The sequence below is a fragment of the Macrotis lagotis genome, chromosome 1 (genome assembly GCF_037893015.1).
Source record: "Macrotis lagotis isolate mMagLag1 chromosome 1, bilby.v1.9.chrom.fasta, whole genome shotgun sequence".
In the NCBI taxonomy this organism is placed as follows: domain Eukaryota; kingdom Metazoa; phylum Chordata; class Mammalia; order Peramelemorphia; family Peramelidae; genus Macrotis; species Macrotis lagotis.
Window position 1 is genome coordinate 856,344,189 of NC_133658.1, and position 12,346 is coordinate 856,356,534.

The window sequence follows — 12,346 nt, forward strand, 5'->3', positions numbered from 1 at the left end:
ATGTAACACAGACAATATTCAAACTTTTTTTCTGGTGTTTAATCTCATGCTCCCTGGCATCCTTTATTTCTTAAGTCCTAAGGTAGTGTAGGGGGAAAAGCCAGAGTCAGGGAAGGAAGGAATCAAGGAACCTCTCTCTCCCCTTAGTTAACTGCATGGGAGGTTCTATATGGTTTCTTTGACCCCAGAGAGGACACATTCTAAAAAGAAATCATAGAGAAGGGGGTCTCTGGGCTTCCCTACTTTCCCTTTCCTCCCTCCACCCCCTATACACATACACAGACACAGACACAGACACACACACACACACACACACACACACACACACACACACACACACACACACACACACACTGCAAATTCATTCTGCTGCTCCTTTCCTGGGAGCAGCTGCACTGGCAAACCGGCTGGCCCAGCAGGCTGGCACCCTGCCCCAGCTACACCTGGGGAAGAAGGGAATCCTGGCCCCAAGTTGGCACAATGCCCCCTAGCCCTGCCCATTCCCTCAGGCTGTGGGCATGAGGCCCCTTTGTCCCACTCCAGGGGGCCTGCTGTGGGCATGGGGCCCAGGCCTTGGATCTGGCCAGGTCCTGGGTTTCTCCAGAACAGGCTGCAGCTTCCCAGGGGCCATTTTCCCCCAGTCCCTGGCTGGTGCTTGATCCTGGGGCTAAATCAGACTAAGGCTGGGCTGAGCCCAGCTCCATAAAGAATGGGGGGGGTGACACACAGGTTTTTCTTCCCTCCTTACCCCTAAAGTGGGTGAGAAAGAAGCAAGAGGCCTCCAACATTGGGGAGAAGAGTTGTCAGTGGGAGGGAGGAAGAGCCACCAAGACTCACTCCCTCATCAAATACTGATTGGATACCTACTGTGGGCAGGACCCAGTAAGAAATAATTCTGGGCTGGGACTGCTGAATATCTCAGCTTCCTGGGCAGTCAGATCCTGCTGGGCAGAGCCTTCCCAGTGGCTTTCTCAGAGGGGGGCTCCTCTGGCCTCAAGCATTTCCTTCCAGTGGCTCTGGCAGTAGTGGGTTAGATTAATGAGCCTGGAGCCTGCCAGCCTCATGGCTGAGCAGAAGAGAATTTCTTTACCCTATTCTTGTATTTCCATTCTATCATTCTTTATCACTGGAAATAAATCTGAGAAAAAGACACTCAGATCCTCCGAAGAAGGAAAGGAACAGAGGGTATGGCTGCTATAGGCAGGAGAAGAATGGGAGAAGGGGGAAAGGTACAGGGGCACAGGATTGAGTGAGCCTTTCAGAATCCAAGGAAGAGGTAGACAAGCAAGACCCCAGAAAGATCAGAGTCATGCCTCCTAGAGTTCTGGGGGAAAGAACAGCAAGGGAGGATTAGATGATGCTATCTGATGAACCCCTTGGGCAGTCTGGTGAAGCTCATGGATTCCTTCCCAGAATTATGTTCTTGAACAAATGAAATAAAATCCATAGGATTATAAAAGGAAACCAAAAGATACCGAAATAAAGATTGGAATGAGGACACCTGCAGACAAATTCCTGAGTTGAGGATGAAGAAGGGATGGTTAGGAAAAGCAGCTAACCCTCAAAAATGGAAGAACTTAGCAGGCCCAAGCTAGGGAAAATCCTCATTTGGCTGAAGAAAAAAGAATATTGAATTTGGAGTGAGAGAAATTGAGTTCTCAGTCTACTTAAGTGATCCTGGGTATGTCATACCTCCCTTCTACCCTGCTTTTTCAGGACCTCAGTTTCCTCCTCTATACAACGGGAGTATTAGAATCAAAGATGCTATGATGGACCTTTGTAGTTCTATGACCCTGGTGTTTAGGTAGGGGGGGTAAGGTAAAAGATGGATCAGCTTCTGGCCTATCCTCAGGGAGCTCTCCTTCTGTTAGGGGACATAAGCCAGACAAATGCCATAACAACTCAAAGAAGAGATTCCACCAACAGAATAGACAGCTTACACCATCAAGAGGAAAACCCTGCCTTGGGTGATTTGGTATGTTAGATGTGTGACAAGGATTTAGAGGAGATTTTTAAGCAAGAGGGTAGAAAGGAGGCAGGGGAGAAGTCAGATACACCATGGCAGACTTTTTTGGAGGACTGGACCCAGATACACCTTGTATAATCACAGGAGGTCCTAGGCCTTTGGAGCTTGTGCCCTCTTGATCTCTATTACAAGAAAAGGGAAATAAGTGCCAAGAGAATTTTGAATTGAGTTAAAGGGCCTGAATTTGAATTCTACTGTGGTGACTTCCTCCCTGGCTAACCCTGGACAAGTCACTTTCTTTCCTTTGAGCCTTTATTTGTAGAATCCTGTAAAAGCCAACCTAGGGAGTTGGATTAAATGCTTTTCAGTGATTCAATGTCCCTTCCATTTGTAACATCTCATAAACCTGAGGGATTGAGAGAAGGGTTCTGAAGCTGGCCATGGCTGCAGCAGGAAAGGAGAAGCCCTGGGGTCTCCTCCTCTGCACTTCCAGTGAACCATTTTCCAAACCAGTTCAGTGCCTCATCACTGCTTGCCTAGCTGGCATTTTCACCTCCAATCTCTTCCTTTTCAATCCATCCTTGACATATGTATCCATTATCATCTCAACAAGTTGCTCATCCATATCACCCCAGTTCCAACCTCTACTTCCTTCATCAAAATTTCATCTGTAAATTGGGGATAATAAGAATCCCTGGAACACCGACATCATATAAGGTTGTTGTGAGAATGATGTGTAAAGGTATATCTTCTCTCAACCATTATTTTCAGTTCATAACACAGTGCTCTGGATGCAGGAGGTGTCTTAATAAATATTTGTTAGACAAGCAAATCAGTTCATTACCCTGCCTGGAATCCTTTGTGGCTCCCATTACCTATAGATTAAATTCCCAACTCCTGTTCTTAGAACTTAAGACCCTTCCCATGCTGGCTCCAAATGAACTGCCTTTCCATATTTCTCTGGCTGTCCCCAGCTTCATTCATGGGCTGCTCTGGCTGGTTCCCTTATTATAGGAAGAACAGGTCTCCCCCTGAACCTATGCTTGCTCAATACCCAGAGAGTGAGTGAGAGGCCTATGCCTGCTCTTCCCATCTTTGAGAGCACAAACTAAGGGATGCCTCACCTAGACAACTTTCCCCAATGTAATAATTTCCTTACTCATCATACTCAGCATCTGATTATATTTGGCCTAATATTCTCTTTGGCTCGCTAACCTGGACAGCTTCTTTTTCCAACTAGATCTGGAGGGAAGGGACTGAGTCTGTTCCTCCCCTGTGCCCCATAGCACTTGGCTCAAAGCCAGGAACACAGGAAGGGCCCTATAAATATTTGATGGGGAAAAATAAAATTTTAAAGGATGGAAGTTGGGGAAAGAGATCAGTAGGAGGAGAGGTGAGGGATCTTTTAAACCCAACCTGACATCAGCAAGGGAGACCTTCTTCTCTATTTGACAGAGTTCACTAGCCTGACCCCAGGGAACCCTTCCTTCTTGGCAGATGCTAGAATATGTGTATATATATATATATATGTATATGTATATGAATATATATACTGGGGGATTCATCCTATCTCATCCCATTCAACTCCAACTAGGTCCAGTGACCTAGGGCTCCAGTTCCCCACATGGGCCTCCTTCCAGAGACTGGGAAGGAGGAAGCCTGGTTTCACTCCTTGAGGTATAGAAAAAGGAGATCCATTTCCAAGCAGTTTAAGGTAAACTGATGCTTCACAGACCATTTTGGGAGTCAAGGGTTCCTGCTCCACCATAACTCCCTCCATGACCTTGGAGTAAGTCCCATCCAATCTACTTGTACAGATGAAGAAACTGAGGCCCAGACAAGTCCTAGCTAATGATACAGTACTCAACTTGGAAATTAGGTAAGAAGAGCTGGGTAAGCTTTATATACCCCTATAAGCCCTTTTGAAGGATAGCCCAGGAAAATGGACAGAACCTGGACTGAGTCAGGTGAGCCAGGAAATCTGGATTCCATTCTCAGCTTTGCTATTAATTTGCCATGTGGCCTTGGACTCATAATTTCCTCTTCTCTGGGCCTAGATTTCCCAGCAACTTCCCTCTTTCAAAAAGGATAGAGTATTCATGTCCTCAGTCTGGAATTCATGTTCTACCCAGTCTGTTTCCAAGCTACCTTTCCAGTCTCACATAACTCCCCACTACATACAGCCTCTGCTCCAGCCAGCTTTGGATTTTGAGACTTTCTGACCTCGGCTCACACCTCTTCCTCTCTTGCAATATCTTTCCATCCTGTCCTATCATTGCAGAACCCACTTGTCTCAGAAAGCCGTAACCTCCTCCGAGCCCCTCCAGCTGGACTGTAGCCCACGTATTGCCCTGAACACACCCTGTCTTCTGTTGCGAGTTCTTTTGGCTTTGCTGATTCTCGCCCAACTATGGCAAGAAGACGGGGACTCTGCTCTCTCCTTCTCTGCTTCCCTGAGGTGTCTAGCCTCAGCAAAAAGCTGCTGACTGAGTGGTACAGGAAGCACCTTAGCTTTGAGCCAATTCAGGGAACCAACAATACAGGCTCTGGGTTCATGTTCTGGCTCCTGTGCTTACTCTGTGACCTAGGACAAGTCACTGTCCACATCTTAGTTTCCTCATGTGTGAAATGGGAATCATAATAGTTACTACCCATATCTCCTACCTCCAGAAAATCTCACCTACAGAGAAATCTATTTGCAAATCTTAAATCACTATAAAAATGAGAACCATTATGTATACACACACACACACCCATATATTATACCACCACCACCACCAAATGCATTTGCCCTGATTACTCTGAGCATATCCAGCATCCTTTTCATGACCTTGTCCTTCTCTTTCTGGACTCCAGGAACCAGTGGCATAACCAAGCGAAAGGGTCTGGCCCAATGCCAGATTCTGAGGGGGAGGGAGGAGGATAGTCTAGCAAGATTCTAGTGTCTAGGGGAGGGTCGATGGCCACTGTCCCAGTAAGCTAGCCTTGGCCTCCCAAACAGATTAGAGCCTGAGGCCTCTGCAAGGAGGTGCCTGTGGCCAGACCTGAGAAAGCACGAAGACCTCCTTATCCCTCCCCACAGACCTCAGAACTTTCAGAGGAGGCTTCTGCCTATAAACTCAGGGCCTTCTTCTAACCTTATATACTGTAAGCACTTTCCAGTGCCCCAAATAAAGCACGTTGAGTCCAAGGGAAGCAGGGTCAATAGGACTATAAAAGAGAATGAAATGAGATGGGATGTTAGCTCCAATCCTTCATATAAACCTTTGATTTTTCCTGTGCCTCAGTTTCTCTGCCTCTGTTAACTGTGCCACCTTCTGGCAGTTATCTGGACACTCTAAGCTCTTACCTAGGCAGATAGGAGGGGAATCCTTTCTTACAGAGTCAGCTTCTTCTCCTTTACCTCCCAAAGTTGTCCTTTCCCTGCCTTCCACCTCCCCCCAACAGTTTAGGGAGTGCCACTCCTATATTTTAATACTGTGTCTTCCTTAAATCTAAGCCTAGGGTCCTGCCCTTTCCCTCCTCCCCTTAAAAAAATACAACAGAAATCTACATACACTTTCTCCTAGGCACAAGGCTGAAGAATAGGAGGGTGTCAACAGGCAATGCCCCATTTCTCTCATCTCAGTCAAGGAAAAAATGACTTATCTGATTTACTAGGAAGAAGGGTTCCCAATTCTCCCCACTGCCACCTTCTCCTATCAGTCAAGGCACCTGGACAGCGATCTAAGGACTACCTGAGTCCTGACCCTGTGATCCCACGGGGATAAGCTCTGGGGGCTCCAACTTGTCCTGAACCTAGGGTCTTACCCTCCCCTCCACCCCCCACCCCCCAGCCTGAGTCTCCAGTCACATTCCTCCATGTGTTGGCTAGCTGGGTACAATGTCCCTCCCCCCTCCAGGCTGCTACGGTGCCCATTGCCAGCTAGCCTGCCCACCTCAGACCCACCCCAGGTGTTGCCAAGCTCCCCGAGGGCTCTCACCTTCCAGCCAGCTGAGCTGTTACTATCACCCTTATCCTTGAAATAGGGCACGTATCGAACCATCCAGTCATAGATCTGGGAGAGCGTGAGTCGCTTGTCCGGGGCGCTCTCGATGGCTTTGGTGATGAGGTCGGCATAGGACAGGTTGCCCCAGGCGTTCCGCCGCGAGGTCTTCGCCTTCCGGAGCTGTCCAGCGTCCCCGCCCAGCAGCGGGAGAGCGGCTGTCCCGGGAGCTGGGGCCCCGGCCGCCACCAGCGCCTTGCGCTCCCCGGCGCCCGCCCCGGCCCCTCCGCTCTCCGGGCTCTCGCCGCCGCCGCCGCCGCCGCCGGGCCCGGCCGCCCCATCCTCTTCGTCCCCGGCGCCTGCGAAGTCAGGTTGCGGTAGCGGCCAGGTGCACGAGCGCGGCCGGCTCTGCGGCTCGAAGTCCGGGTCGATGTCCACCTGATGCGCTCCTCGGAGCTTCTCGGCCATGATCCCGGCCCGGGGGGCCCCGACGGAGGCCACGGGGCAGGGGGTGGGGGTCCCGGCCCCCGGGCAGCGGGCACGGGGCTGGGGGATTCTGGCCGCGGGGAGAGCACTGGGTGGGTGAGTCCGGCCACCCGACGGAGGGGTCAGGGCGGGCGGCAGCGGGGGACCCGGCGGCGGCGGCGACGGCGCGCTCACAGGGGAGGGGGAAGGGGAAGCCCTCCGGGTGGCATGCGCCCCCCCCCGGGAGGGGAGCGGGCCGCGGGGCAGCCCCCGGGGAAGACGGGGAGGCCCGGGGCGTCCCCGCGGGTCAGGTTCCGGGTGGGGTTGGGGTTCAGGCGCACCGCCTGCCAGGAGCCATGGGCACTGGGCGCAGCTCCGGGCGCCGGGCGGGGCGGGGCAGCCCAGGGCAGGGCCAGGGGCGCTCGGGTCCGCTGGCAGCGCCGGCCCGGACCTGCGCGGCTGCCCGGCGTCTGGGGCTAGGGGCAGCGCCCCCTCCCTGATCCGGGCGCCGGGGCGGGAGCGGGGAAGGGGCGGGCGAGGGAGGAGGCGAGAGTGGCGGCGGCTGCGCCCCTCGCCGGAGCCTGGCGCCTCGGGCCAGGTGGGCGCGCGCCTCGGCCGGCCCGCTCTAGCACCTGCAGCCCCCCGGAGCCGCGGCCGGAGCCGGAGCCGGAGCCGGAGCCGCCCGCTGGCGCTGCCGCCGCTGCCGCCGCCGCTGCTGCTGCTGCCGCTCCCGCCGCCGCCGCCGCCGCTCCCCGGGCGCTGGCCCCGCGCGCCGCCTCCGCTCCCCCGGGATGGGGCCGGGCCGCACCATGCTGGAGCCGGAGCCGGAGCCCGAGCCGGAGCCGCCGCCGCCGCCCCCTGCACCCCGCGCGCTGCCAAGGCAGCCGCCGCCGCCGCTCCGGCTCCTCTGCTGCTCCTCCCGCGCCCGCCGCGCTCAGCGCCGGCTGCACCTCCGGGAGGGGGAGGGGAGTGGGGAGGGGGCGGGCCCGGCGCGGCGCGGGGAGGGAAGGGGGAGCCGGGAGCCGGGCGCGGGGGGCGGGGGCGTGCTCGCTCCCGGCGCCGCGGGCGCCTCCCCCCCACCCGGGTCCCGCCGGGCGCGGCGCTCTCCGAGTCGGAGCCGGGCTCGCAGCGCCCCGCAGGGCCCGGACCGCGGGCCAGGAGGGGCGGGGCGGGGCGGGGCGGGCGCGCCCCGGGGAGAACCCCTACCTGGGGACGGGGCTCGGGAGGGGAGGCTGCCAGCCACACCCGGGAGAGTTGTGGGGGCCGCGGGGGGCCGGGGCGGGGCGCGCACCGTGGCCGCCCTGGCAGCCCGGGGTGACCCCGAGCTCTGCCCGAACCGGGGGTCCTGCTCCCCACGTGGCCACCCCGGCCTCACAGCGCCCCCCCGCCCCCCAAATGGGCAGCCGGCGCGCGGACTTGGGGCGCGCGGCCGCTCGGGGCGGGGGTGTGGAGAAGGCCGGGTCTGCTCCCATTGGCCGGAGGCGGGGCTGAAACGCCTCGTGGGCACCGGAGAAATCCCCACTCACCCCTTACCCTTCCCGGGCCCCCGAGCCTCGCCTAGCTTCACCCCCTCATTGTTACAACCCAGGGTTTCCCGGGGCAACGAGGGGCGGAGTCTGATGCTTGGAGCTCCACCCTCCGGCCCCCTACAGCCAGCTTTGGGGGACCTTGGCAAGGACCGCTGCAAAAAGCGGAGGATGGGGCCCTAAGACTCGGGGTGGAGCTGGGGTAGTAGGCTCCTTTCTTTAATACTGTACTTTCGGTGCGGTCCTCCTCCAGGAGGCCTGACGAGGGATGGGGCCAGTGGAAGAACTTTAAATTCTAGGTTGCCAAAATTACGCCTTCTTCCCCTTTCCACTCTTTCCCTCCCCCACCCCCACCCCACCCCCAACTCCCAGTGGCTATTTTAGCAGAAGTGCCCAAGGCCTGGCCAGGCTGTGAGGGCTTCTGCTGCCAGCCAAGTCACAGTTCAGAGGATTATAGATTTACAGCTGGAAGGAACTTTGGAAGACAGCTAGTCCCAAGTCTTTCACTTGCGTGATGATGAAATAGCGAGAAAAAAATCTCAACAAAAGTAGGCTTAGACCCCCATTAACTTATTGGGGGGAACATGGACACGACTTTTCATCGGCTTGAAGCAGCTCCCTTGAGCTCTCAATCCTAAAAGGGGGGGGGGTTGCCTTTGAGATTCCTTCAGACTCTAAATCCAATATACCATGATTATAAGATGCCCAGAAGGAGCACCTGACCTTTGAGATCATAGGTCCATTTGAATATTTGAAATTGATTTCATAGAGAGGCTAAATAACTTACCAAAGGCCCCCCAGCTCCAAAAGGATAAAGAGCTGAGATCGAAATATTGGTTCTCTGACAAAATCCAGTGATTTTGGCTTCCAGGCAGTTAGCTACCTGCTAGGATAGCTTCACAGCCCCCATCAAAGTCTCTTTAGGGTTCAATATTATTTATTGGCGGGAAGTTCTTCCACAAATCTAACCTCAGTCCTTCCTCCTACACCATATCTGTTCACTTTTATCTATCAAGGAAGAATTGAACTGGGGAGGTGGGAATTGAATTGGTCTTGTTATGTCACTTCCCTGCTGAAAAATCATCTTTGGCTTTCAATTGCCTGCCAAGTAAGGATCAGACTGATTTGTTTGGCATTCAGGACCCTCTAGGATCTGGCACTCTTCTCCCTCCCTTGTATTATGTCCTGACACGCATTCTAAGCATGAACTAAACCTGGAAGATTCTCTGCCTTCTCAATTTATCCTGAAAACTTCTGCCTCCATATCTTTGTCCATTCTATTCCCCAAAATAGTAATGCTTTCTCCCTTCACCAATTCTACCCACTGCCTTCTTACTCATCCTCAAAAGCCATACTCAAAGGTTACTACCAAAAATCTTTACAGAGCTCTATCTATTGCCTGTCAGAAACACCATTTCTTCTTGGTTCTCTTATAGAATGTAATGTAATAAGAATATTATAGAGTGTGTCGTCCTCCTGGGAGCGCCAAGAATGTAGAGACCACTTCTTGTCTAAGTTATAGCTCTCACTAAACCAAACAACAGTGTGCACACAGTTTGTAAATATTTGGTGAATGAATGAATGAATGAAAAATAATGGGTTTATCACATATTTGCTGGAATAAACTTTTATTCCCACCTTCTCGCCTAAATTCAGAGCGAAGCCTCTCCTCCTCCTTCTCTTTACCCTCCCTCTACTTAATTTATAGGCTTGATCTCTTTCTAGAAAAATTAAACAACATAAGAATTTGTGATAGCCCACAGTCTTGGACCTGGGAACCACAACTCCAACTTCATCCTTGCTTCCATGATCTATAGCCCAGAGGACAGTGATGGGAGTCAGGAATAGTGTCCCTCCAGGAATCCACCCTAGTGGTGAAGATCTCCCACAAACAAGATAAGGGGCACCAGGGAACAACAGTATTACTTTGTAAATGGACTGCACTGATCTCAGAGTCAGATGACCTGAATTCCCATCTTGGTTTTGATAATCATTCGTTATATTAGATGGTTATTAGTTATGTCACCAGAGTAAGAGATTAAAACTCAGTTTCTTAATCTGTAAAATGGGAATAATAATAATAATAATAATAAACCACAGACTTTAAGAGTCAGGAGAAGCAAGTTTCCATGTCTTCATTTGGTCCGCTAGCTCATCCTATGACCTTCGCTAATTAAGTCATGGAAGCTTTAGTTTTTCCAAAAGAAGTCTGTGATTGACTGAGGATGTTGGCAGTTACAGAAGTAATGTGCTATGTAATCAGAAGAAATAATATATGTAAAAGTGCTTCTTCTTTTCATTACTCCAACAACAACTATTACTAGTACTACTACAGAGTTGGGGGACAAGAGGACCTGGATTCAAATTCTGCCTCAGACACTTATTGACTGTGTGACCCTGAACAAGGTTACTGTTCAGTACCTTAGACAACTCTCTGAGACCACAAGCTGCTGAGCAGATTCAGTAGTAGTAGTGGTAATACGGTTTTCTTGATTACAGTTCCCTACATAATTGAAATAATTTGTCAAAAAAAGGACGAAAGGAAAGATACAAAGCTTTCAGAAATTATATTTGGGATATGGGGGTATGATTTAAGGGGAAAGAGAAGGAAGGGAAGAGAGAAAGCATTTATTTTCTACCATGTACTGATACTATGCTAGGCACTTTATAATGATTATCTCATTTGATTCCCTCAACAACCCTAGGAGGTAGATATTATTATCCCCATTTTACATTTGAGGGAACTGAGGCAGGTAGAGATTAAATGACTTGCCTGGGGTCACACAGAACTTGAATTTGAACTCAGGTCTTGGCACCAACCTAACTACCATTCTATCTACCATTCCATCTGACCTTTTTTTTTAAAAAATTTTTATCTCATTTTATTTTAAAGTAGCTTTCCTTCACAATATTCTTTTTTGAATTTTTTTTTTTACTTTTAGGTTTTTGCAGGGCAAATGGGGTTAAGTGGCTTGCCCAAGGCCACACAGCTAGATAATTATTAAGTGTCTTAGGTCAGATTTGAACTCAGGGACTCCTGACTCCAGGGCCAGTGCTCTATCCACTACACCACCTAGCTGCCCCTCCACCTGACCTTCTGCATAAATCATGATGAAAAGAATACTAACAATAGGAGAGAGCAGAAGGACCTCATATAGGATGTGATGCCTGAGATGAGCTTCCAAAGAACAGGATTCTAATAGCTGGGGACATGGAAAGGGAATGCATTCCAGGAATGGGAAAACAGCCTGTGCAAAGACTTGAGAATGAAGAGATGGCATGTTGATTTCACAGAACAGCCAGGAGGCCAGTATGGTTTGGCTAGAATGAAATGGAATGTGAAAGGGAGGAACAAGAAATATCTGGAAAAGGTACATGAAATCCAGATTGGAGAAGGTTTTAAAGGCCAGGATGAGGTGTTTGCATTTTACTCTACAGGGTAAAAATTGGTGTGACGTCATCAGACTTATGTCATAAGAAGAGGGGGTAATACATGGAGGAGGGGAAGGACTGGAAGCAAAGACACCAATTAGACGCAATAATTCAGTCAAGAAAAGGATGAGTGTCTAGCCTGTCATGAATAGAGAAATGGGAGAGGGGGGGAAGAGAGTTCAGAGGAGGTTGGTGAGATAGAACTGCCAAAACTGGGCATGTATTTGTGACTGGATGGTACCTTGGAGGTTAGCGGAGAGGGGCTGTCAAGGATGATTTTGAGACTTTGAACTGGAATGATCAGAAGGATAGTGGGACCTTTAATAGACAAAGAAAAGAGGGGAGAGATGACTTGGGGGATATAGGAGTTAGGGGACATTTGAGATGCCAGTCAGAAGCTATGTTGTAGAGGTACCCTACTAGCAGCTGGCAGTGTAGGACTGGCGCTCCAGAGAGGCAAAGGTTGAATGGCTGGGTTTGGGAATTTTCTTTAGAGACATGACAATTGAACCCATGGGAGTAATGAAAGAGACACAGAGAGACACAAAGAGACAGAAAAATAGAGATACAAAGACAGACACACAGAGCTACAAAAAGTCAGGCAGAGATACAGAGACAGAGAACCAGAGAGACAAAATGGAGAGGCAGACATAGTAACAGAGATACAGACACAGAGAAATAGAGAGAGACACATAGAGAAACAAAGACAGAGACAGGCCTAGAAAAACAGAGATCCAGAAAGGTAGAGAAACAGAGACAGATACAGAGATAGAGAAAGAGAGAGATAGAAACAGAGAGGCAGACAGAGTGAGAGGTACAGACACAGGGAAACAGAGAGATAGGCATAGAGAAATAGAGGCAGAAAGAGACATAGACACAGACACAGAGATACAGAAAGATAGACACAGATAGATACCAACAGAGAATCAGAGACAGAGAGGCAGACATGGAGTCACAGAGACACAGATGCA

General features: G+C 51.0%; 1 protein-coding gene across 2 annotated transcripts in view; it reads right to left on the reverse strand.

Annotated features, from left to right (window-relative positions):
- Positions 1-7,531, reverse strand: part of FOXO6 (forkhead box O6) — a 30,023-nt gene extending 22,492 nt beyond the window's left edge. The window contains exons 1-2 of one of the 2 annotated variants that reach the window (XM_074217774.1): positions 7,050-7,531; positions 5,950-6,508 (exon numbers count right to left, since the gene is read on the reverse strand). In XM_074217774.1, the coding sequence (XP_074073875.1) occupies positions 5,950-6,508; positions 7,050-7,228 (738 nt within the window). In that variant the 5' untranslated portion in view covers positions 7,229-7,531. Of the gene's footprint in view, positions 1-5,949 lie in introns of both variants that reach the window. The other variant, XM_074217773.1, reaches the window with a different exon arrangement.
- Positions 7,532-12,346: the final 4,815 nt, after the last annotated feature.